Source organism: Setaria viridis, chromosome 6, assembly GCF_005286985.2.
Source record: "Setaria viridis chromosome 6, Setaria_viridis_v4.0, whole genome shotgun sequence".
NCBI lineage: Eukaryota > Viridiplantae > Streptophyta > Magnoliopsida > Poales > Poaceae > Setaria > Setaria viridis.
The window spans coordinates 19,772,387-19,798,698 of record NC_048268.2 but is presented as its reverse complement, the minus strand read 5'-3'; the positions used below and the strand labels follow the sequence as shown (position 1 = coordinate 19,798,698).

The following is a 26,312-nucleotide window of genomic DNA, read 5'->3' as shown; positions in this document are numbered from 1 at the left end:
GCTCGCGCCCTCGCCGGCCGCGCCTTTGTGCTCCGTTGCCGCTGTGGCAGGGCTTTGCCGCCTGCTGCATCAAACCCCCTCGCGGCTCGCGCCCATCATCACCTCACCCGACCCCCGGCTGCAAGCCCCGATGCCTTCCGGCTTTTCCACCGCCTCTCCACAGTCGCGCCGCCCCAAATGCACTACGCGATGATTCCTCCTTCACCAACCTCGACCCCGGCCGCGACAGCTCCTTTTCCGCCTTGCCAGAACTGCGCCCCGGCAAACCACTGCTTCGCGCTCGCCCGCACAGCTGCAGCCCGCCTGTCTTATCACCTGTACAACCTCGCTTATAGCGTCGTTCCCCCTGTCACACCCATCAGATCCGCCGCATGAAGACGCCCGCCTCCGCCAAACCGCAACCACCGACAAAAACCGCGCCTGCGCTGCCCTGTCTCCAGTGCCCAATGGCCGAAGGTGTCATCCCCGAAGTCCTGTTCCACCGCCCATCGTTGCTCAATCGCCGCCATGGCAGCGCACTCCATCTCTTTTCTTCCCGGTCTTCGTGCTGCTCCAACCCTCTCTCTCCCGCGCAGCTATAAAAGGGAATGCACGAGTCCTACCAGAGTTCCCTTCGCCATCGCTGCCTTACCGCCTTGTTTCTCTATTTCGTGCTCGAGCGCTGCCACCTAAGTTCCTGAGGAACTCTCCTCTTCGCTCAACGCCCGCCTTTCCCAATCCACCCGGCCGCTTGCTCCTCCGCGCTATGCTAGAGCTTGCTTGTTGTCCACAAGAAGCACCGCTGCCGTCGGAGCACCGCCGGACATCGCCGCTGCCCAAGTCTTAGTGCTTCAATCCTTCCGCCTAAGTCTGCTCCTTCCCGACCCCAAGCTTCACCTATAAACCAAAGGTAAGTTACCGAGCCCTTTTCCGCCTCGCCCGACCCTATTTGTCCGCCCGACCCCTTTTTCCGCCTCGTCGACCCTGTCTATCCGCCCGACCCCCTTTTTCCATCTCGCCCGACCCTGTCTGTTTCGCCGACCCTTTTTCCGCCTCACCCGAGGACTCGGCTGTATCCTTTTCCTTGACCCGAGGGTATATGTGTAAAAATCGGGGACTTCTCTGCGCTAAGCCTGAGGACCCCAGCACAACTATTCCTCTAGTCTAAAGGTCAGATCATAAGTTTCTTCCCATCCGACCCTTTTATCTTGCTCTCCACCAACTCAAGTAAACTTCCCCACCTTTTCTGTAGCCTTGCTACCAGTGTCCGAGCTTTAACTGCAAGTGTTGTTGATTTAACCGTCTAAAAGACTAACTCCTGCATTGCTTTCGTGTAGAGTTGCATCTCGCTGACGCGTCTACGAGCTGTACCCGGCGCCCGAAGATGTAGCTTTAGCCGAGCTACCACTCCCAGAAGCCGAAGCCGCCCCAGCAGAAGACCAGTTCCCTTCCGCCTCGCTTGAAGGCAAGCCCCAGAGCATGAACCCCAAATTCCTAAACTTGCACATGCCTTCTTCATCATGTTTGTGCATTTACGTATAGGAGTTGTTTGCAACCGTAGATGCATGGCGTAGTTCCTTGATCTGAACACTAGTTTGTTGGACCGAGTAGTTGCTATGCTTAAATAGGAAGCAGTAAAAGTCGAGTGATTTCCTATCACTTGCGAGTTATAGGAGTTGGTTATTTCTCCTTCTGTTACAACTATAAGGACAATGGACGGGGTAGGGTTTTGGTTAACTCTTTTGGTGGTCGGCTGATCGCCCCGTCTGTCTATGGAATCTGTTAAGGCCCGACAGTGGTGGTGTTCGTGATCAAGTGTTTTGAAAGTACTAACCTCATACTCAGTATGGGATGGGGAAGCCTAGTACCTGATTGAACCTAGACGTGAGCGGTCGCCCCATTGTCCTTGGAACGGAGTTCCCCTGCGGCCGCACGTGGTGGCAAGTGTGGTCACAGAACGGCAGAGGCTGGGTCTGTGGAACCTTGCACCAAAGGAAATGGGCCTGACACGGGTTAGGGCATTGATGGGGAAGGCCGACACAGGAAGCGACCCTCGGTGGTGCGCGGATGTCGTGAGGTTAGGTTCACAGAATTTTATTTTGAGACTTTGTACATTTCGGAGTATCCCCGATGAAAGGAGTACACCGATTTGGAGTCAAAGGAAAATTAGCTCCGAAATATATATTGGTCCGTAAGAAAATTCTGGATCGGAAGACCAACAATACTCGAACTAAGAGTATCAGATTCTACAAGGTGCCATGGGAGAATCATGCTCCAGATAAAGCTACTTGAGGCAGGCTGAAGACCTAGAGTCTAAATATCCAGAATTATTTGGAACTATTAGGAACAGATGAACAAAGAGCCACCACCCCCACTATCCTTGTACAGAAAAAGAAGGAATGGTTAACCTGACGCAGTTTCCTTTCCATTCTCAAAACCGAGGAATTAACTCCGAGAATCTCGGGACGAGATTCTGTTAAGGGGGAGGGGCTGTAACACCCGCCATTTTAGTCATCAAAGTGACTTGGAGGAGTTGGAAGCAATTCGAGAAGGAAGGAAAAAGAAATTGACCGAAAATCAAATTCGGGTCAAATTTGGCTGAAATTTGAATTTTAAATTTGAAATTCAGAAAAATTCGGCGAAAATATAGAGTGGAAGTGTAAAGATGATTAGAACTTAAGGGTCAAAAATTTGGAATAATATTTGATCCTAAACACTCAAAGGAAATCAGAGAAGGAAATGAAAAGCTACGTTTACTATTCACCGTCCGAAAACAAGAAATCAGAAAAACAGCTCAGAGTCCATTTTGGAAAGTGAATTCTGATAAATTTCTCAAATAAGTAAATCAGGATAACTATACCATGTTGAAGTATGAACTTTGGACTCCTAAATTTGGGTGTTGTTGATCAGGAATAGCAGAGGGAACTATTTCAAATGGAAGCCTAAAGTTGGCACTTTGTAACAATAGACAGCTTTGCTGGAATTTGGTTAAGTCTGAAAATGGTATTGAGTACATGACTTTAGAACCAATTTCTGGAGAAATTTCCTTAAAAGTGAGCAGATGTTTTTGAACATTAGTGAAATATGGACTATGGAAAAGGTAAATGAATAGTTGTGGTCCAGAGAAAGTGGAAGGTTTGAATTCAAATTGGAGCCAAAAGTCAGCAATTGAGCAGATTTCGAGCTCCTTGCCGAATTAATTCTAAGTCTGGAAAACATGATGAGTATCTATTTTTGAAACCGAATTCTGCCCAATTTTTCAAGTAAGTGAGAAAAGGCAACTAGACAGCGGTGAAGTATGATCCTTGGACATGTTTAATAAGGTGTTGTTGCTCAGAGATAGCGAAACAATCAAATTTAAATCAAAGCTCAAAGTCAGCACTCTAGCTATTTCGGCCAACTCTCGAAGCTGCATAAAATCTAAGTCTGAAAACAGTGTTAACTAGCGATGTTTGGAGCGAATTTTTGGAAAATCCAGTGCAAAGGTTATACAGTTTTTGGTGCAAAATGGAATCCTTATTAGTTGTAGAACACAAATAGGGAGTGGTTGGCCTATATGGAATACAATTGGGCTACTGAAATTGGTGCTAAAGAAGGGTAAACGACCACCTTTGAAGACTGTCGAACTGAATCGCTAAAATTCAGTAACAGTACCAGCTGACAGAAACTTGGAGCTCCGAAATCTCGACCTTAGGGTGCTTAATTCGGTTGGAGGCCCATCTATCAAATGTAGTGCTCGGATTACTCTACAAGATTGTTTAAGGGATGTTCGAGAGATTGGGTTCGGATCTGCCGATTTTTGAAGCTTGAACCTGTAAATTGGGAGGAGATAAAGGGGAGAAGGCAGCAGAAACAGAGCAGCGCGGCACGCGGCAGTGCCGTGCCGCCGCCGGCTCTCGCGCACGACCGGCCAGCACGACGGCCACGTCCGCGCTCGTTCAGGTTGTCAAGGTGGCACGCATGCACGGTGAAAGACCACGACATCGCTATCCCCGCGCTTATCCGTTTCATTCCGCCGCTTACATCGCCAGGAACCGAGCTCAAGCAAATCAGTACCGCCGCCGGCCGAATTCACCCACGCCGCCGCCTCTCTTTGCAATTCCATCCGCCCAAGGTTCCGTCAGCTCCTCCTCAACGCCCCACGCTGCTCCGTTCAGTAATTCCTCGCCGTCGAAGCTCCGAATCACCGCCGTACCGGTCCGCCCGCCACCACCACTGTCCTCCGGTGAGCCCTCCGCACCGCCCCTTCTTTCACTCGTTTGATCCGGTTTAGGGGGTGCTTGGGTCATGTGGATGCCGTAGAGTGCGCCGCCGGTCGTCCTCGTGCCGCCTCCGTGCGCCGCCATGGCCGGCGGTTGGCCAAGCCGCAGCCGCCCGTGGAGGGGCCGGCTCGGGCCGCCTCCCGGCGAGCTGGCGGTTGGCCTGGGGCGCCGCCGCCTCGGTCGGCTCGGCCGCCGGCAAGCCGCCGTTGGCCAGGACCCCGTCCCGTTTTGCCCGCCGGCGTGTGCCCCTGTTTTGGCGCAAGGAAGAAGATGCGCCAGGGGGTTGTGAGGAGAAGAAGGAGAAGAAGAAAGGCCAACCGCCGTTTTGGGCCGAGAGAGAGACGCCGGCCCAGCTAAGCCCGCGCGGCATAGAAGAAGAAGGGAAAGAAGCAGGCCGGTCTGTGCGCTTGGGCCGTGTTGCCAGTGTGCGGTAGGAGAGGCCCAGGTGGGAGTGAGAGGGAGAAAGAAAGCCGGCCGCCCGTCGTGGGCCAAGGGGTGGCGATGGCCCAGCTAGCCGAAGAACAGAGAGGGCCGGCGGGTGGTTGAAAGGGAGGGAGTTAGGCCGTCGGCATGTAAGAAAGAGCAGGCCGGTCATGTTGCTTGGGCCGTGCAGCCCAGGTAGAAGTGAAGGAGAAAGAAGGTGGGCCGGCCGGGGTTGAGAAAAAGAAGAGAAGGGGGAGCCGGCCCAAAGAGAAGGCTGCCGCAAAAAGGCCACGCGTGGAAGGTTGAGTTGGCGGGCCACCTTTTGGCCCAAGGGAAGATTTCGGCCGTGGGCCCCACTTGTCAATGAAGAAAAGAAGAAGAAGAATAGGAGACCGGATGGACCCTAGGTGGAAGTGATGGTGGGTAGAAGCAAGCCGAGTGAGAAAAGTTTGGGCCGGGGGTTTTTATTAAACCTTAGGTTTTCTTTTATTAGATAAATAGATTAAATGCTGTTTTCACCATTTAATTCACAGGAAATTCTAGAAGTGCCCAAAATTAGTGAAACCAATTTTATTAGGATTATTTTATTTTCCTTTATGCATTAAAATTCTTAAACCCTAGGAAAAATAATAAAAATTTAGGTATTTATTTAATGCCTTTTTATTTAAGGTATTTAAATAAATGCTTAAACTTTATTAAATGTATAAAACTTGAAAAATGCTTTATTATCCACAAATCATTAGTAATTCATAGGAATTAGGTTTTTGAGATTAGAAAATTATTATAATGCTTTTAAAAATAAAAGAAGAGGTCTAAGGTAGGTTTAGTAAAGGAAATAAAAATGGTGGGTTAATCTTTAGGGTTTTTGTGTGTTGGCTTGCAACTTTATCATGATAAATTGTATAGTCCTTGTTGGCTTGCAACTTTATCATGAAGGAAAGTTGTATAGTCTTGTATTTAAAAGTTTTGCATCTCTAACTCTTGCATATACTGAATCGTAGGCGGCACAACTCCTGAAGTGGGAATTTATGGAATTCAGCTGGAGATGGACAGCGTTCGCGAAATGTGGAGTGCCTCTTTTAATAAAGAAGTTTTCCGAAGAACTAACCTTTGTTGATCCCAGGCAAGCCCCGGTGCATTTATACCTATCTATTTTGGAGTCGTTATTTCATGTGACTAGTCATAGGTTATTTGCTTATTGTATGCACTAAGTCTAGGAGTTGATTGAAACCTATTCTTGTGTATGATCATGCCTTGACTTAAGGACATCTTTGCCACTTGTTCAAATCTTAGAAACTACCCAAGTCTAGAATTGCTTACTTGCTTACATGCTTGGTTTACCGACCTTAAGGAAAACTCTTAAGTCATACATGTTGCTTATGAAGGATAGTTGGAATATGGAAAGGGACAGAAGCTAGAGATGTAGTTCTGTCTGCTAGATTAATTTGGTTAAGGCCCGATTCGTGTCTTAACTGTTGGTCAAGTGATAAGCATCTGATCACTTACTGGGTATGGGACCAGTAAAGCCCAGTAGATTAGTAAATTCTATGATCAGGAATGCTTCGTACCCGCGCTTGACGTGCTGGAGATTGGCAGGGGTGTAGCCTGAAACTCACATGGAGATCGGGCCAGACGTGGGGTCCCATGTGGGGGTGCATCCCTGGGTCCGGGTAGTCGTATTCCTAATCATTGACTTTACTAATCGAGAGGTTGTTAGATACGACCGGGACAGTCGTATAATGCTGGTGATCAGGGTACTCTCCTGCAGGATGTAGTTAGATCCGGATCGCCGCAATTCTCGGTTATGAATGCACTTGATCGCTGTTGAGCATCGTAGTATTACTTCATGCAATATAAAATCTTCTGTTGTCAAGTAATGTATGATTTAACAGTTGTGATTGCTTTTACTTCTGTTATCATCTAGAATGGTTAGGTAATGACAACCCAAATAAAAGATAAAACTAAGGCATCACTTGTAGTAAGCTTTTCGGCAAAAATTGCATTAGCCAAGTACACCAAAAAAAGCTAAGCATACACTTCCAAGGAAAGTTATTATATTGGTTAGTCGGGTAAGACTTGCTGAGTACTTCGTACTCAGGGGATCCCTTGTTGTTGTTTTCAGAAGACCAGCAGGGACTCACTGAAGAGGAAGCCCCAAAGACCTAGGGTATCTTATGAGTCTCATGATACTCTAGAATAAAACTTAGAAGTTTATTTTTCTTCCGGACTGGTTTATGTTTTAAACTCTTAGAACCATGCTAACCTGCACTATTAAGTTTGTTTCAAACTATGGTTGTAATATATCGTACCTTTGTTATGTCTTTAAAAATGTAATATTTGTTGATATTATCCCATCGCGGATATTATCCTGATGTATGGCTATGAGACACGTCGTGGATCCTTCGAGGAGTCCTAGGGACACTCGACGGACTACCGGACTTATGCTGTTTTAGGTGCGTTTCGGATAATTGCTGTTCCGACAGCGATTAGGCGCACTTAAACCAGCTTAAGTTGGGCGGTTCCGCCACAGGTTCCGCCACACATAGATCAGGGGGGGGGGGCTAAATGAGGTGATGGTGCTTTTCTCCCCGTTGGAAACACCAACCGGGATTAAAGGACCCCCTTTAGTGCCGGTGGTGTTTCCATCCGGGAGAAAAGACCCGTTAGGGCCACTGGCCTTTACAACCGAGATTAAAGGGACTCTTTAGTCCCGGTTGGTGAGCCCCCTGCCAATGGCCAAGTTTTAATCCCAGTTGGTGAACCTTTTGTTTTGGGTCTACTTTAAACCAGGACCAAAGAGGGCGTATGGAAAGCCAGTTCTCTACCAGTGAACAGATATTCTTAAACCTTGTCTCGAATTTTCATCCCAATCTCGATAACGCTCCTCTTATCATGTTGAAAATATTTTGACTCATGACAGGAATGGCTACATGGTTGAGCAAGTGGCTGCGTAATCGCCCTTTGAGCTGTGCTACAACAGGTCCACGCTACGGATGCAGAAGCAGTTTAGCTACAACGTGCCGCTGATGTTGTTGGAGGTTGCCGGGGTGCCTCACGCCTGGACGGTGCGTCAGTGCCCCACGTGGACCTGCTTCAGTCCCAGGGCGGGCCGGTGTGCGTGGGGGTGGTCGAGATGGGCCGGGACACCACAAGGGCGGAGGAGGATGAGCCGGCCGTGGTGCTGGGCCTGGATTGGCTGAATGGGCATCTGCCGGTGTTCGATGTGGACAAGGGCGTGGTGGGGTTCAGCTAGGCATGAAAACGGTCTGGAACGATCGGAAAAACAGAGTAACCATTCCCACTCCTGCATTTTCTAACCGGGAACGGTAGCGGGAATGGGAAAGCCAAACGGGAAAACGAATTCGATATTACGGGATATCGGGAACATAACAGTTCGATCGAGAACGTGTCGATTATGATCGGTAATCGATAACGCAAAATGGGAACATCGATATACATGTAACCACTTAAAACAGTTAGCTCGATGCAATAATTGCAACCATGCATAATCCATATTCAAACAAATGAAAACAACATATCCACACCACAGCTTGAGTGCTTGACAGAATGACAGGTTGACAGCAACACGCCAACACAAAATAACAGTACATCACATAGCCACTGAGCCACATAACACACAAGTCACAACAGTACATCACAGTTCACAGGCAATGAGGCAAGGCAACCACACTACTGATCCAACACTCAACTCACAAATACAAGTCCAAATTAAAAATAAAACATGCCCAGCTGCCAACACTACATGTCAAAGAAGCCCAGATCATCTCCATGTGGTCCATCTACTTCGTCATCGCTATCCGTGACATCGCCGTCCTACAAAAAATAGGAGGCATCAGTGTTAGTGTGTTACAGTAACAAACTATGTAGCAAAATTACTTCAATGTTCAATTTTGAAGCAAGGGCCTCAATAACTTCAAGATCACCAACCAATCTTCTGATCTGAAATTCAAAGTAAGGCAAGACTCATATATCAGCAAACATGATTATGATATAATATTATACAACTAAAACTAAGATGCTTTTCTAACCTCTTCTTCCTGCAGCAACCCAATCTTTCATGCATATCAAAGCTTGACTTGGACTAGATGCAGGAGTTGCACTTGCAGATGATACAGATAGACATATAACAAGATCTTTACCAAGGCTTTCACTTGACCTCTTAGATCCTACCAAGACAAGAATAGAAGACATCAAAATGACAGTAGCAATTGGACCTTACTCAACTACTTTTACTCATGCATCTATTAGTTTGATAGTTTCATCTAACACACAAGCAATAAAACACAAGGGGACAATATTCATCTATTAGTTTCATCCCTAACAACAAGCAATCCCATGTAGTGATTCACACATCTAACATCTTTGCCAATAAATGAAACATACACAGATACACTAATTCACAGTTTCACACATCTTTACCTGGCGTTGGAAAAGGCGCGAGGGTGCTGCTGTTCACCGGCGGGGGTGGCTCCAGGAAGAGGCGGCGCTTGGAGGCGGATGAGGCGGATGCAGAACCAGAAGCTTGCTCAGTTGGTGATGGCTTCATCTTGGCATCCAACCTACCTCCCTAGGCCCCCAAGTCATGGATCTATCATGGGCTTGTGGCCTGGTGGTGGGCGGTGGGTGGCGGTGGCCACCGGCTAGCCAAGGCACCGCACGGCTGCACCAGGACAGAGGCCAGGAGCCTAGGAGAGGAGAGGCACAGTCATGCAAGAGCTTGATGTCGATGGCTTGGGAGTTGAGAGGGAGACTGGGAGAGGAAGAGGATTGCGGCGGGCGATGGTAGGGAGGGCGCCGAGCCACCGACTGCTGATTTAGGGAGGGGCAGAGGGCGGCGGTAAGGAGCCGCCGAAGTGCCGATTCAGGGAGGGTGGTAGGGACTAGGGTTTGCCGATTCTTTTGCCTGGACGAGTGGGCGGCGCGGCATGGGGTTTTGTCGGGGTGGGCTGGGCTATTTGTGGGCAGACTGCAGGCAGGGAAGCTAGGGAGGCCTTAAAACGGGAATTTCCAGTAGGAAATTTCCTGAGCAAATACGGGATCCGCTAATTCGGTCTGGAAAACACCCTAACCGATTTTGATCCTGGATTCACCGTATTTTCCCGGATTTCTTCCCGAATCCGTTTTTTCCTGTGAAAATGATATCCTATTGGAAATTTCGGTATTCGGTGTCGGTTGGTACGGGAATTTCCCCGTTCCCTCTTTCAACCTTAGGTTCAGCGACCTGCTGGTTTACATGGACACCAGCTGCACCAAGTTCTACTTCATCACTCACTAGCGGCACGATTACATGGTGCATGCGTTGGACTGTTCATGGTGACTGAAGCTCAACTGATGAATAAATGTGTGATGTGATCCCTCGCTTTGTGTAGCAAGACGAATAAAGAATGGTTTGAGTTGCCACTTTGCTCTTCCTTAATAGTAAGTTTTGGTTGCTCGATGTGTCAAATTTGTTCCTCAAGATCCCCATATCTTTTCCGGAGCTGATGAACATGATGTTCGGAGTATGGTCGTGTTTAGCAGCCCTCCACTCTGCAAGAATTGGGAGGGGTGCTACCAAACGGCGACTCGGCCGCTAGCTTTGAGCGAGAATCGCTCGGCTCGAGCGGGCAGCCAGTTTCTTGGGCGACAGATGCAATTCCGCTCGGCTGATTCTGGTGCCCTGTGGGTGGATCCGCCCGACCGTGGTTCATGCCGGCTCCTTGCGGAAGCTGCTCGGCTCCATGGAGGTGGCGGCAGCTGGCAAGGGCGCATGGGGACCCGAGGTGGATCGGACATGGCATTAGCCATCTGCCTTTGGGTTGTTAGAGTGTCTAGGTTCTCAGACCAAAGCCATGACTAGTGTTGGCGATGATGCATCATTCTCCTTGTTGAAGGCGTTGCGGTGATCTTGACCTCCAGGGACATTTTACAGGTGAAAACCGAAGAACCAACTCGCAGGTTCAGGAGGCGGTGGCGTCTTAGCGTTGCTTTCCTCTTGAGGCACCATTTTGGAGTCTTTTGGTGGCGGTACCAGATCAGCTTGGAGGGATGGTAGTGCACGGGTTGTTCCAGTGCACTTGTTTGGGTTACTAGAGTGTATGGTAGAGATTGACTAAGTGCAGCTTCTATGTGACTAAAGAGCACCAGGAAGCAGGTGGCCGTCGAAGCAGGATGATCCTAACTTCTGAAGTTTATAAGAAAATAGCAGATGTGAGGGGATTAGTTGCTGCACATGGCCCAATGCAAGGCTGAAGCAAGGACATAGAAGAAGTTTGAAGCTTAGTCATTCTAGCTTCCTTTTTAGTCTTTTCTTATTTTGTTTGTTCCTCATTTTAAGGTGTGGAGTCGAAGTATTCATGCATCTTATGGCTAAGTAGCCGGATTTGTTTCTTTGTGACCGTTGACATTCACATGTGAATGTTTAAGATCCTTAATTAAAAAAAAGATATAGGTCACGTTTAGGAAGTAAAAAAAGTACGTATCTAAAAATGACAAAACCATACGGTGCCTGCATCCTCTCGTGTGCGGGGCTACGCGCCGTGCGGAGTCACGAGCTGTGCGGGACTGCGCCGCCGCTTCCGTCGGCGTGCAGATTTGCGAGCTGTGCAGGAGCAAGCCGCAGCATCCGCTGATTTACAGGGGTGCGAGTCGTGTGGGGGTAAAGCATCCGTGCAGAAAGATCTGTAAGGAATTGTTGGGCCCGTCATCGGGGGTCGCAACTGGCATTGATCTACGAACGGGCTGGCGGCGTGAATGGGGCCTTGTACGGGATCAATGGTGGGCGTCATCACTACGCGGAGGAGGAAGATGGTGCGTACCTGGCGTGCACGCGGGCGCGACCGTGGGAGGAGCGACAATTGCTCGCCTTGGCCAGATAAGGGTCCCTGCTAGGAGCTCCTCCGGATGAGAGTTCAGGGGCACTGGATGAGAGTCCGGATGAGGACGGGCCCAGGATAAAAGTCAGTTGGAGACAGTTTTTTTTATCCCAGAACTCTCAAAAACCAGATGAGAGTGGTACCGGTTGGAGATGCTCTCAGGAGCTGCTCATGAGTGTTTGAGGCCAATCTTAGACCTATGAGCTAGCTATATCATGACTAAAACATGTACTCCACTTTCTGGAGTAGTAGGTTGAAGGAGAGGGAGCTGATGCTGCCTGCTCTCCACTTTACGTCCTACCTAGGAAATTTGCAATTTGAAGAGTATCTCCAACGGATCCTCATTCCTCAGTCCAACTACCGTATTGGGAGCGTTAGTGAAAAAATAGTGTTACAGCATATTCCATTTACCTTTCCCTTTTTTCAATAATTATTAGGATAAATAAAGTAATTAATCCACCTTAACTCCCCAAATAAAAGGAGAGTTGTGATTGTCCCAATATGGTAGAGATGGATATAGATGTCTGGAAATCCGAATTATCCAAAATCGTATCAGCTAAAAAACGCCAATATGGATATCCGTATTCGTATTCATTTTTAATGTGGATTTTAAATGGATGTATCCGGATTCGATTTTCAGTGTTTTTTTCTATCCCGTTCCAGATTCGTATTCGATAAAAATGTGAAATATTTGACATTATCCGTATCCGCAAAGAATAAACTACCAACGAAGCCATCTAAAACTTATTTATATTACTAAATACTAATTACAAATGATGTTAATTTTAATATTGCTAATAAAATAATTATACACCATTTAAACTATTAAAAAAATATCTTTATGACAAATGACTAATTATGTTAAACTAATATTACTAGTGGTATATAATGATAAAGTTTAATTAATTTTAATATGACTAATCATATTAAGTTTAAAAACATTATATTATTTATTAAATGAATAAATCATATTTAAATGTATTAATGAACTTATTTTTATTATGAAATGATATATATTTATGGAAATATTTATTTTTATATTTACTTTGATATATTTAATTATTTATTAAGAAATATGTTATTTTCTATGTGTATTATGCTCATAATTTACTTCGTACTTGTAACATGATTTTTAATCAATTATAAAACCAACGATAAAGCAAAATTGATGCTCGTTATGACATTGTGTTATAAGTCGAGCAAGTATCCGAATATGAATCCAAATCCGAACTATTCGTTTTGTATTCGTATTCGGATTCGAATTAAAATATGGTAAATAGTGTTATCCGAATTTGATTCCATACGTATCCGATCCGAATCCATCCCTACAATACGGTAGTTAGATTGGAACGAGATTAACATCTTGTAGTGCCCCTCAGTTGCACGACCTGGTTAAACGCATCATGCAACTTGTAGGGATTTCACAAATTAGCCACTTTATCCACACCAGAGTCGCAAACTTGCAATGCAGAAAGTTTCAGGGAACTCAAACGAGAGATTCTAACCAATCGTCACACGATCTGAACAATCATAGTTTGAAGGTTCAACTGCAATCCTAGAGCGTGATGAAACCAATCCTTAATCGTGGAAAACAAGTACGCGCGGACGATGTGGTCCGGGGCACCAAAATGGCCGACCAGCAGCAATCCGGACTCTGCATCTGGCAGCCTCTGCAGGATCACCAGGGTGAAGCTGTGCGCTGATGCACACAGGGTGGTAGAAGCGGCCACAGGTGTCGTGGTCACATCGGAACACCTGAACACAATAGACATCGTTTCTGGTCAGGAAACTATGCAAATGCAAGTCCAGTTGCTGCTGCAGAAGGTACTGGTCATCAATATAAAATTCAAAGAACAAACTGGGCAACAATAAATTGTTTTGGTTATAGTGATTCTGTCACTTTGAGAGAGTAGTAAGCAGTGGCAAATTTGTACACGATTGGTGGTAAAACGATGAAATAGCCAAGGATAATGGCAATTACGGACTGATGCCAACAGAATCTTCAAACGTTACATTCATTGCACGATGCACATGCCATTTTCTAATCTAGCAATTGTCAACTACCTTATGACTTTTTTTATAAAAAAAACAAGACTGTTGTATGAAGAAATTGGAAATGCCTGCAAAGTTATTAATTTTCACCGTGCTAAGTACATTACTATTAGGCCTTGTTTGGGTCCCTTCATTTTGAAGGAATTGGAATCTATTTAATGGAGTAGGCTAATTTATGTTGGAATGTAGCATTCCACAACTTTCCAAAGTTTAGATATAAGCCTATCTTAAATTCATGGGGTGCGAGATGGAAATTGATTCTATAGATTATGGTTATTAGAATGGAATTCAATTCTTATAGCACGCTCTTAGACTCGCTTCTCTATAGTAGAAGTGCAGCATATAAGTATCTCTCCCATATCACCAACTATAATATACAACTATATTCCACATACAATTATATTAGCTTAATTAATTTGTGTCTAAATTATGATTATTAGGATGGAATTCAATTCCAATGATCCAAACGGGGCCTTAAGAATTTTCAGGCAGGTAATTTGCTTAATCTTTAGTAAGACGATCGCATACATATCATCTGAAAAGTACAAACACACGTACCTGAGCATTAAGTTCGCTTGAAGATCCCCGTGCCCCGCACATGGCACACCTGTGTTGCCTGTTTGCGCAACTCCAGCAAAGAAAATGCCGCATAGCCTAAATTGGTTTCGCGTGAAAAAAAGGCCAGGGTAATTGGGTTACTGTAAGTCAGAAGAAAAAACAGATGCTCTTTCCGTAAAAAGAAGTATATGAATTTTCATGGATTCACCTGTACTTGTTCTGTGGTGTAGCCAAGTGATCTGCAACCAGAAGGACCACCGGTAACTCTGGTCGCATGGTAGGACCTCAAGCATGGCCCCTCACAGCTAAGAGGGAAAAAATAAAACATATAAGCACCACGGGGAAAGGAAAAGAGACAGCACATCTAAAATGCAGAATATTGACAGAAGTGATCTGCAGATTACCAAATCTCTTAACCAACGATGAATTCAAAGATGAGGCATGCATTTTTTTTTGACACAGTGAGGTAAGAATGAGCACTATGAAAAACAACGACATGGTTTGTCATTACAATATGAGGTTGGAATATGACCAGATCAGATGGTACGTAAATTGGCTACGGTAAAAAGCCAAACTGGCAAATTGCATGATTTATGCGAGACTAACTATACATGTTCAGTACCTATAAAAAACTATACATGTTCAGTAATCAGTAACAGTGTAAAATCGCGAGGCTAGATTATCATGAGGCTTGATCAAACCCACCACAGGAGCTCGCCGCCATCGCCGCACAGATTGCACACGACGTCGTTGAGTTCAGCGTTTCCATTGTAGAAGCCTTCCGCGCCTCCATACCACACCGGATCGATCACCACTCCGTTCGGCGACTCGCCGCCGCCTTCGCCTTCCATGGCTGCTGCGCGGCTTGTTCGAGCCCTCTGGGCGGAACTTATACGACGGAGAAGATGGGAGATAGAGATCCGAGGTGCGGAGGGAACGGAGGAGAGATTCAGTTTGCGACAGTTACGGGGGTTTGAGACTTGGAGTACCGGCCGGGTGTTCCTTGACTACCGATAGTAACGTACCTTGAGGGAGCTAATCAAGGAATTACATCACACAAATTACTACACGATCCCGTAATTAGCTCTCAGTTGCCAGCTTGGAGGAGAAGGGGAGGACTCCTGCTAGCTAGTGCCTACTCCCATAATTAGGGTGTGTTTGGTTGGGCTGTGGTTTTTGGAAAAGCTGCTGTGAGCTGTGGGCTGTGGAAAAGCGGCTGTAAGAAAGCAGCTGTGGGAAAAGCAGAAGACCGTTTGGTTAGAGAAGCTGTGAAACTGTAGGCTGTGTAAGAAATACCTGTAATGCCCCTAAAGGTCTGTGAGTGTGTTTATATGCAAATTGCTCGTAACAAAATAATGCGTTCACTAGTTCAAATGTAAACCACTATTTTAGGAAGAAACAAAAAATAAATTTTAAATGTTTTTCATCCATTAAAGTAATTGGTCCACATAAATAGAACTATATCGATCAAAAAGTTCTATACAAGGATGCCAACCCTCAACATTACTCTCCTCCTCTCGCACTAACCAAAGCATCAGCTATCCTAGTGCGAATGGTATTCATGGTATCCTCATTGTCCACATTGTCACTATCATCTCCTTGTGTTTGTCTCATACCACCTGTATGTTGTACCAAGTAATCCTCATCATCATCACATCTCTTGAACTCCTTATCACACAAATTGCTATCACGAATAAAATTATGCAATGTAAGACAAGCCATAATGATATGTTTCTGAGTACAAGGTGAGAAACTTGGCATGTCCTTCAAAATACGCCACTTCTGCTTTAAGACTCCAAAAGACCTTTCAATGACATTACGAAGAGATGAATGCAAAAAATTGAACATCTCGTACTTTCCTTGAGGAGGCCCCGAACGATGCTGAAATTCTGGTATATGGTATGTGCTTCCTTTGAAAGGCGCAAGATACCCAATTCGGTTTGGGTAACCTGAGTCCACGAGATAATACTTTCCTACAAAATCAAGTTAGTAAGGTACATTTTAATACAAATTCAGGTAATTTGTTGAAAGAATCATGTATACCTTTAGGAGGCAGGGGAAATGAAGGAAAATTTGCCAATGCATGATTGAGGATACGTGTGTCATGTGCAGAAACCGGCCACCCGGCAACCGCAAAGGTGAACCTCATATCAAAGTCACAAATAGCAAGCACATTTTGAGATGTATATCCATGACGGCATGTGTGGTTAACCACTTCGTCCACTGGTACTACCACTTTGACATGTGAACCATCTATTGCTCCAATTGCGCCTTTAAAGTATGGCAAAAAACGGTCCTCTCTCACCCTTTCATGCTCCGTAGAAAAAGTAGGATCTCTCGGCTTAATATTATCCTTAGCTAACTTGCGCAAACATTTCAAGACTTCGTGAAACTTCATGTGAACTGTCCAAAGTGACCGTGTGAAACGATTTTCAGCTTGTGAAAAAGATTGTGGTCCTCCGACGATCCACAAGAACATTTCCAATGACTCAATAGACGAAACATTGTTGGTTGAGGTCAATCCGTAAGTAGAGACTAGCAAATTATGAAGTTTATCGAAAATCTCGGTGCTCATCCGAAACATCTTATAAAAATATCTCGGACGTGACATACACCTCATCACCCATTGAATTCCAGTTTCTGACGTTTCCCTGTATCCATCTTTGTGCAAATACCGCTCAGTATATAAGGTGCCCATTTCTCCAATAGCACCAGCATGCTGTGCAAGTTCAGCTAGCAGTAGTAGTCCTTTTTGCCCTCCTTTAGCCACATCTCCCAATGTATCATCCATCTACATGAGACATTAGTACATTAATAATTAAATACAACAAATATCTTTGACAATACTAAATGAAAAAGCTCAACATGACACACTAATAGATAAATAATGTTTCAATATAGGGTAACAAATCATGGTTCAACATAGGGAAATTGTTGTCACATATGACAATAAATAATTTGACAAACAGGCAATACAAATCAGTGGTGCTTCATCATCTCCTTTTCTAGCTCCCTCTCAATCAAATCCAGTCTGCCTTTAGTTGTTTCTAGAGAGCTAAAGAGCTCCCTAAATTCAGGTTTAACAATTAAGGAAGTGGCTGTGTGCATTAGAGCAGTTCCTTCTTGCACCCCACATTCTTTCACCATCTTCATAGTCTCTGTAATGGTAGGAACTAGGTTAGTTGGAGGAGCTGATGATGCTTCAACACTTGTGGAGATCCTCTCTGCAGCATTTTCTATCTTCAAACAAGTGGACTTGTACAAACGAAAGAATGGGCTCTTCTCATCCTTCTCTTCAACACCAATAGAGGTACCCTTGCGTTTCCTTTTTCCTAAGTTCACTGTCATATCCTTCTGCGTAGGTTTCACTACCTCATCCACATTATCATCACTTGCCTCATCGGATGATATATCTCCAGGACAGGATGCAGAAGACCCAGTTACATGTGCCTTGCCAAACAAGATATGTAGGTCATCGAGGAACTTGGGTCCTTGTTTTCGAAACTTTATATGGTGGCATTTGATTCCTTTCTCACGATTGTTGCATCTCTACAATTAGAAAAAAAATTAGCAAGGCACACCATAAGAAAGAATGGAAAGAATATAATTATGAAGAAACATAGTTCTTACAGCAAGGTGTTCGTCCCACCATTCATCTGAGCAGTCAATAGTTTGTTTTGCCTCATCCCATCCAAGACCAGTTGCACAATTCTTGAACTCCATAAACGTGACATACTCCTTTTTCAGAAGATCTAACTTGTTCTTCAATTGTTGTTTTGTTCTTGTATCACCGGATTTTTCTGCAAACTTGGAAACAACGTTCTTCCAACCGGTAGTAGTGAAAATTCCCATCGGCCTATTCCCTGCTTCAATCTCTTCTTTGCAAGCATCAATCAAATGCCTTAAAAAAGTATCACCCCAATCCGCCTTATCACCCATTCTTCAACCAATCAAAGAAAACTCATAAGAACTAAGCTAAGTCATAACTATGAATCCAACTATCCAACAATTAAACAAATGGGAAATAAATAAGCATAGATGTCAAAGTACAAACGTTCATCCCTTACATAGTTTTGAATTATCATTTTGCATTTAACCATACTTATAGTAGAAAAGTGATTTATCTCATACCAGTACAATTGATTGTTCATACCTCAAGAAATTCCTTTTCGCAGGTAGCTTCCTATTTGATTTTGTATTGTAATTGTACCTGACAACATAAAATAATTGAATTAGTATAAATAATTATGGTGCTTTTAATACTTCCATATATTCATAAGTTCTCTGTTGCATTTTGTGATCTAAAAGTAGAGGCTCAATATATATATGTGTAAAAAGCATATTACTTGTAACCTGAGTATCAGTCACTAAAAAACTTAATAAGTCGTTAGGTATTAGACTATAATTGAGTTTATTACATCTATCAGCAACTCTCTCTCTCCATTCTGAAAACCTAAGCATACCAGTATTATAAAAAAAAGTGTTACAAATTATAAAAAAAAAGTTCATACTTACCTTATATGCTCCTGGTCATTCACCAGGAGCAGGACAGGAGCCGGCGATGGGGGGCGCCGGCGATGGGGCGCCCTCCCAAGGGGGCGGCGGACGGCCGGGGGGCGGTCAAGGGTGGCGGCGGCGGGCGGTCAAGGGCGGCGGCCGGCGGGCGATGGGGGCGGCGGCGCGAGGCCCGGCGGCCGTCAGGGGCGATGGGGGCGGCGGCGCGAGGCCCGGCGGCCGTCGGGGGCGATGGGGGCGGCGCGAGGGCCGGTGGCCGTCGGGGGTGATGGGGCGGCGGCGCGAGGCCCGGCGGCCAGGGGCGGCGGCGCGAGGCCCGCCGGCGGCCAGGGGAGGCGGACGGCCGGCCGGCGCCAAGGCGAGGAAGGCTGGCGGCCAGGGGAGGCGAGATGCGTGCGGGTGAACGGTCTGTGCGTGTGGGAGAGAAAAATTAGATGAAAGGGTACATCATAACCAGTGGCAGGTGGGTAATTTTTTACCCCAAAAGCACTTGAAAGCAGGGGGGAAGGTGCTTTTGATTTTGTACTAGAGCAAAAGTAGCTTTTGGGCAAAAGCACGTAGAGCTTTTAGGCCCTTTGGTTGGCTTTTGGCTTTTGCAAAAGCAAAAGCAGGTTGGAAAGCCCAACCAAAGGGACCCTTAAACTGTTTGCTAGAAAGTCTTTTCCAACTGATCAGATGTAGTATGCGGAGGCGATTCCTTGCGGAGGTCTGGTGTAACCTGGCCACCCGGCCACCCGAGTTTGAGTCCTCGATTCAGCACGGTGTGCTCGTAACGAATCACATAGTACATACGTAGACGCTCACATATACGCATGTACACTCGTCCCTACGAACAGACGCAGGCAACCCTACCCCTATGAGCACATCCGAAAGACTAAGCCGGCAAATCCTCAAAATTGATGAAGTCACCATTGACGCATCGCTGTCGACGGTACAGTGGTTTGGCGTGGAATTAACCCACGGGGAATTTCTCTCTATTTATATATATTTGAAATACATGTTAAGTTTACAGAATTATAGTGGACAGATTAGGATCATGCCATACAATCAAATTAGTCGATATGGCAATCACTGATATTGTCGGAAATCTACACAGTATCAACAAGTTCCGGATATACAGTATCTATGCTTAACTACAGTAAACCAAGTAAGGATGTATCGATTACCCGGAATTAGGATATGCCTTATAGCAGTGCTACGAGGATCTTGAAATAAAATATGGATATATCTTTATCAAATTCAAATAGATTATTAAGTATCATTTCACATGTCACAATAATAACAGCCTAATGTGGATGGTTCATGTATATTTGAAATTGTTTAACGTTCACCGGTGTTCATCACAGGATTGATTTTATATTTTTTTTAGTTTTGTTACCATGCTTTTAAAGTACCAATGGTACTTGCTGCTACTTAAATCCTTCATACCAAAAAAGAATTAAATAGATTTACACATAATTAAAAGAGCATCATTAATTTCTCACTATTTTTGGTACTTGGTCCCACCAAATTAGTACTTTTCTTAACATAATTCATGGTACTTCGTTTTTTCCACGTTCGAATTCGCCAGATGGACGGCTCTCATTTGTTTTCAAGCACTCTAAACTTTCTATTTTTTTTAACAATCAGCCACATATTGCTCCATTTCTATTAATATAAAAGAGAATTACAAGAAAACTATCTCGACAGACCGCTCACCGGACCAAACACTACTAAAGGGCACTCCGATTTTCTTTAGGGGCGGGTCAAAAGGTCACCCGCTCCTACAAAAGGAGCAGGCTACTGTAACTTCCGACCCGCCTCTAAAAAAGCATTTGTAGGGGTGGGTCATGGAGCGAGCCGTCGTGCAAATGACACATATTTTCAAATGACTTTGGTTATAGAGAAGTTCGACATCAAACTTGTTGAGCTCGAGGAGACCTAAAACTTGAAGTTGACATGTTTTTCATTTGAAATTTTTTGATACTCCAAAATGTTATTATAAGTTCTCTAGTTTTGAAATCTACAGTTTTTAAAATTTTCAAATGACTTGGGCAATAGAGAACCTCTATATGAAAGTTGTAACGCTAAACGAGATGTAAATGTATATTAGTATATATAAATAAATAACTATATGCGTGAGTATATGTAAATATATAAGTATATGTGAATTTATGAGTATATGCATAAGTATATGTACACTAGATTACATATATGAATAGCGCATGTATATATACACTAGACTACGTAGATAGAATCTTAAGAGTTCACATTATCAAATAAATTATACTTTTTACCGCATGGATCTAGATATCGGCAACCCGAACATTGAGTCAGTTAATTAGTTTTTTTTAGGACAACTCATTTTTCTTTTAATTTTTAGAAGAGTCTGTTTAGTTTTAGAACTTTGTTTCTTTTTATCGCCGGTCAGAAAACTAGAACAAGAGGAACTAGAAAGCCCTCAAGCTGATCGGCTTGAACCTCAATGAACCAATTGGCTTGTCTTACTTTTGCTCCATCCCAAGCCCCATCTTCGAGTACAGCTTGTTAGGATTCGAGGTAGGCGACACTAACGCAAAATAAAAAAATTTCTACCACGTAAACCAGGAATAACTGTTGTTATAGATCACGGGAATACCACTCGACGCAGAGGTGCGAAAGTTGTAGAAACGTATCGGGGCAATGAAGTCGATCACACGTCGACGCAGTGTAGTTGAACACGTCGACATCGAGCAGCTCCTCAGCAGCTCGTCCACATGCAACGACTCCCTCCTTGTGCCGCGGCTCGTCGGGCACGTCGTTGACTCGTCAGGTTCCTCGTCGGAGCTCTCGTGCAGTGGTTCGTCCTAGTGCTGTAGATGCAACACCTCCAAGGTATCCACACGTGTGGGGAGGAACCATCGCAAGCTGGACTACTAGGTCCACGAGTTGCAACAAAAGCGAGGGCTTGGAAGGGGCACGACTGTGGTTCGGCCAAAAAGGGTTAAACCCTAGGGTGCCCCGACCCCTCAATATATAGGGGTTCCTAATGGGCCTCTTGGTTTGAGGCCCATTAGTACTCCTGGTCCAATTCAGATCACATTCGAATTGGGCTTCCATCCCTTTAAGTGTGTGACCCTATAGGTTAATATACGTATAGACATGGCCCGAGTACTCCTATTCGGCCAATAGTTAGTAGCGGCCTCTAGCAAGACATACTAACTCCTATACGCACACGAAGACCATATCAGACGAACCATCACAACGTCACGTACATGCTATTCCCTTTGCCTCACGATATTTAGTCTAGCTCCAAGCTGACCACTCTTTCTCGATCTTGTGATTCGGAATCCCTTTCTAGGTTAACTCTTAACCTCACGTAGCATGGTCATGCATTTCAGGATCCAATCACTTGAGGGGCCTAGAGATATCTCTCTCAAATAGAGAGGGGCAAATTCCATCTTGACTGACCATGCCTCACAGTATGCTTCTCGACAAACCCGAAAGCTACCTTTATAACTATCCAGTTACGATGTAGCGTTTGATTGCCCCTAAGTAAATCGATCCACATCTTGAGTACATGCGACAATCTTAGGTCTAAGAACAAAGCGTACACGTTGTGTAAAGAGAGAACTATGTAACTCGCGTTGGGTCAGTCCTAGCACATGTCTCTACATGTGCCCACATTATTAGTTTGACATCTCCATGTCTATGACTTGTGAAACATAGTCATCAACTAATACATGTGCTAGTCTAATATTCATGTGTGTCCTCACATGAACTTCGACTGGGCACAACTTTTAGAATAATCATACAAGTAAAGAGTTTCACACACACTTCACATAATTGCAAATCAATTCAAGTAGTCTTTAAAGGATATTCAAGAAACACAATATAAATCATGGATACAAAGGAATATCATCATCTCTATGATTGCCACTAGGGCATATCTCCAACACAGCTTGTATTATGATATGCATGCTAGGTTCGTGAAAAATTAGGACAAAAATTCTCTTTAGGTTATGCTTATTAAAAATCCAGTTTTTCTAGTTAGAGTTTTCTAAGCTTTTTATTTTATTTTTTTCAAATACTCCAAAACTAGAAACCCAATCCCATAAACCATGCATGGTGAAGATCAAAGGTTATTTAGTTTAATTCAATAGACCAAGTGTCACGAAGGGGCCTCTAGCCTAGTGGTTAGAGCATCTAAGTAGCACCGAGCAGGCCCGGGTTCGACTCTCCGTGAAAGTGAATTAAATGGATCTCAAATAAAAAAATTATACAAAAATAGGTAGGGGCTTCCCCTGTTGACTTCAGTAAAAAGAAGATCAAGTGTCAGATGGATTTTTTGTTGAGAAAAATAAAACCACGACCAAGCATCCATCATTTGAGCCATGGCTTTTGTGTTTTTCTTTGCTCCTTCGCATCAGCATGAAACCCCAACATGCTCTTTATTTGTACTCTCCGCAGGAATAATGGAAAAGATGTTGAACAAAAGGGAAGAGCATGTCCAAGAGCACATCAAGGAAGTCCTCAGTTGGTGGGTCAGCGCCAAACTACTCTTGAAGTTGACACAACGATATAATAAGGAAGAACAATAGCAGGATAGTGAACAAGATGACCAGTGAATAAGGAAGAAACAGAAGGAAAAAAATCACACACTCTTGGTTTGCATCTCTTTGGTCCTTTCTCAACTTTCATGTGCAAGTGTTGTGGTAGTGTAGCGTGTTTCTCTATTTTTTTTAGCAAGTGTGTAGTTGATCTTCACTTTGATGATGTTAAATTTCATATGGTTAGTGTTGATGATCTTATTCATGCCTTATGAAATATGATGGATGTCGCGGCTTTGTTCATTTTTTATTTAATAATGCATAGCTCAATGAATGCTCTCTTAATAAGATTTAATATGAATTGAACTCCAGCTAATTTTTGTAGATGTCAAATGACACTTATTAAGATCCACATATTTCTTGTTGCTCTCTTATTTCAATTTAATAATGGCTTGTTTTTTGTTTTCATGAAATAAATTCTTTATGCTATTTCACTTCTGTAAAAATACTTGCAAGAGCTCTGTCACTTGCAAGGGCTCTATCCTATTCAAAGACATATTTTTATTTTTTCATGATAAATCCTTAGATTCCAAGGTTATATTTAAGATGAATTGGATTAGGATTTATTTCTATAGTATGAGACTTAGAAGATGCTCATATCCTTCATGTAACTTTTGATTGCTAGCCATTTTCTATCCATGCATTATGACTTGTCTACACTGGAAATTACACAAACCTCGCTGGTCATCCAACCAAAAACCCAAATTTCTTTTTGTGATTACCCTTCTTGACCACAACCCACTTATGATGATTATGATAAAAGAAATTTGAAGAATTTTTTCTTACACCAACAGCTTGTCTTCATTCACTTCTAATGCTCGAGGACGAGCACCATTCAAGTATGGGGGAGTCAGTGCATTATCATTCAAGAATGGTGTGTATGTCTAATAATTGTTGTGACAAGGTTAGAGGAGCAAAAAGAAAGAAAGAGGAGAAGAAGAGGACAATAGAAAAAATTAAAAATAGAGAAAGAAGATGAAAAAGAAAAAGAAATGAGAGAATAATGCTCCTCAATTCTTGAAACTTCAATTGGCCAGGACTTGTTGTTAATATCATACTTATGTTTCAAACCATATGCAACCCAATAACGAGAATTTCATTTGTGTCTTGGGATCATCCATTTGCCTTTGCACATGTCCACTCTCTAAATGTGTGAGTATCATCTTTCTCCCTTGTCTAACATTATCTCTCCATAACCTTTTTGACAAGTCTTAGTAAATCCAATAGAAGTTTTTCCTAGTTTGATAATATTATGAATATAATACTTTGCTATGACTATTTCTACCCGCCAAGCTCCAGATAAGCCTTCGACTTGTTTATATGAGTAGAATAGGTTGATAATGTTGTAACATAGGCATTGAGAGATTTAATGAGCTAAGAGTTTCCTTTGAGCAATTGCAAGAATTTTGTTGCTGATGTTGTTCTAGTTCCTTTTTGAAAACTATGCTCCATTGAAAGAAAAGTTCTGAAGTTTGTTTAAATTCGAGAGCACTACATTTAACTCTTTGTGGCTTGTTATTTATTGAAATATGTCTATCCTCCATAATGATAAGTGTTGGCGGCTGTTAGCACTCCAAGATCATGAACCACAAACGCACGGATCATTTGTAGCTCTTCCCTCAGAGTATTCCCCCAAGATTTATCAATCCGTGGCACTTATAATGCAAGAGCTAAAACAACTAGCATTGTCAGCATGATTCATGTTTATGAGTAGATCAGATGTAATCTAGCATATACAGATAGATAATAGATATGAGCAAGAGTTAACCAATCAAGAGTGACCTAGACTATGCATATGTTGTAATTCTGAGCAAGATAGCAAAGCAAGATAGATGTGATTCTCAATCAAAAGTCCCTTTAAATCTACAACTTCAGTCTGGCTCCCCAAAACCCCCACCTTACACATAGCAGATCCTACCACGATCCCCCCTATGAGCGTAGGTAGTTTAAGGGCATGAACATAAAGAACATATGTCATACTCATCAGTAGATTAGGCATACAAATCTAGTCACTACAACCACATGAACATCCTATGCAATCTATCATCAATCATAGATTGAAAGCAATAAAACCTAATAAAGCATACAACCATAGAAGGAGGCACTTAGATCGCTAAAGATCAATAACACATCTATTACCTCACCATGAATGATTATACATCACCAAATCTCCACCGGGATCCTACCGTGATCTGTTGATCCTAGCTCCAATACTCCGACGTGGATCTTCCTTGCAGGGTTCCCACGTAGCTAAGCCCTAGACAACTGCACAACCCTTGGCTCTCCGAAGTGGTGTCCCTTAGGCTTGTTCTGCTTCTCTGCTGCTTGGCGTTGAATACGTCAACTTTTTTCTACATGGCAATGGAGAATGGGGGTATTTATAGTCTGGGGACCAGTGATTGAAATGGGAAGTCGAGAGGAGCTAGGTATGGCCCAGGCTGATCAACCTAGGTGGGTCCAGGCCGATCGGCCTAGGTGGGTCTAGGCTGATCGGCCTGGACCTTCCTTTTGTCCTCTTGCGCCTCCCTTCATTCCCAAGTCTTCTTTGGTGTTCTAGAGTCTTCATCTCGCTTGCATGTGGGCCTAGCATGATGATAACCTCAGGATAAAAATTGTTCTTGATAACCTTCCACATCTCTGCTTGATTCACTTTGATTCTAAGATCAACTTGCTCTTCAAAGATAACCCTTAAGTCTTCCTGGAGGATTGCTCACCAAGAATGAGCACGAATGGGCACCCCGAGGCCCTAGGCCGATCGGCATGGGCTCCATAGGCCGATCGGCCTAGACTTTTTTTTGGTCTCGTTGGTCTTTGTCTTTCTCTGGGTTGTTGCTTGCTCAGGGTCTTATCCAATTATACTCCATTATAGTCCAATTTCATATGAAAATATCATATCCTTCAAAATACATTGCATATGCAAAAAATGCCCGATTATCAGGTATGATTAATAGTTTAGTTATTCAATTCATGTCATTATTGAAGATAAATAGGGGTAAAAATATCTCATTAATGAGTGCCAATAATCCCCCATGCTTAAACCTTGCTCGTCCTCGAGTAAGTCTTCAATAGAAATCAGCATT

At 43.8% G+C, this 26,312-nt stretch overlaps 2 protein-coding genes and 1 long non-coding RNA gene across 3 annotated transcripts; 1 reads left to right on the top strand and 2 right to left on the bottom strand.

Annotated features, from left to right (window-relative positions):
- The first annotated feature begins 3,917 nt into the window (after positions 1-3,917).
- Positions 3,918-6,981, top strand: LOC140223108 (uncharacterized). The gene is made up of 3 exons (XR_011898544.1): positions 3,918-4,204; positions 5,666-5,787; positions 6,787-6,981. It is a non-coding gene; the product is annotated as an uncharacterized lncRNA (long non-coding RNA).
- A 5,995-nt stretch (positions 6,982-12,976) lies between these two features.
- LOC117862258 (protein ENHANCED DOWNY MILDEW 2) lies at positions 12,977-15,072 on the bottom strand. Its single transcript, XM_034745791.2, has 4 exons — positions 14,855-15,072; positions 14,358-14,454; positions 14,150-14,245; positions 12,977-13,294 (listed from the first exon to the last, which is right to left on the bottom strand). The coding sequence occupies exons 1-4, from the start codon at positions 14,998-15,000 to the stop codon at positions 13,118-13,120; spliced, it is 516 nt and encodes a 171-aa protein (XP_034601682.1). The 5' UTR covers positions 15,001-15,072; the 3' UTR covers positions 12,977-13,117.
- A 2,008-nt stretch (positions 15,073-17,080) lies between these two features.
- On the bottom strand, positions 17,081-18,088 carry LOC140223129 (uncharacterized). Its single transcript, XM_072294633.1, has 2 exons — positions 17,780-18,088; positions 17,081-17,698 (listed from the first exon to the last, which is right to left on the bottom strand). Exons 1-2 carry the CDS (start codon positions 18,086-18,088, stop codon positions 17,129-17,131), a joined length of 879 nt encoding a protein of 292 aa, XP_072150734.1. The 3' UTR covers positions 17,081-17,128.
- Positions 18,089-26,312: the final 8,224 nt, after the last annotated feature.

What these genes read in the sequence shown, in the direction of transcription:
- LOC117862258 (XM_034745791.2), bottom strand. Translation starts at nt 15,000, where the DNA reads ATGGAAGGCGAAGGCGGCGGCGAGTCGCCGAACGGAGTGGTGATCGAT. An exon ending in GATGGCGGCGAGCTCCTGTG is followed by an intron (nt 14,455 to 14,854) that starts GTGGGTTTGATC and finishes TTTCCCTCTTAG; the next exon opens with CTGTGAGGGGCCATGCTTGA. An exon ending in CAAGCGAACTTAATGCTCAG is followed by an intron (nt 13,295 to 14,149) that starts GTACGTGTGTTT and finishes TATTGTGTTCAG; the next exon opens with GTGTTCCGATGTGACCACGA.
- LOC140223129 (XM_072294633.1), bottom strand. Translation starts at nt 18,088, where the DNA reads ATGGGTGATAAGGCGGATTGGGGTGATACTTTTTTAAGGCATTTGATT. An exon ending in GGTGGGACGAACACCTTGCT is followed by an intron (nt 17,699 to 17,779) that starts GTAAGAACTATG and finishes TTCTAATTGTAG; the next exon opens with AGATGCAACAATCGTGAGAA.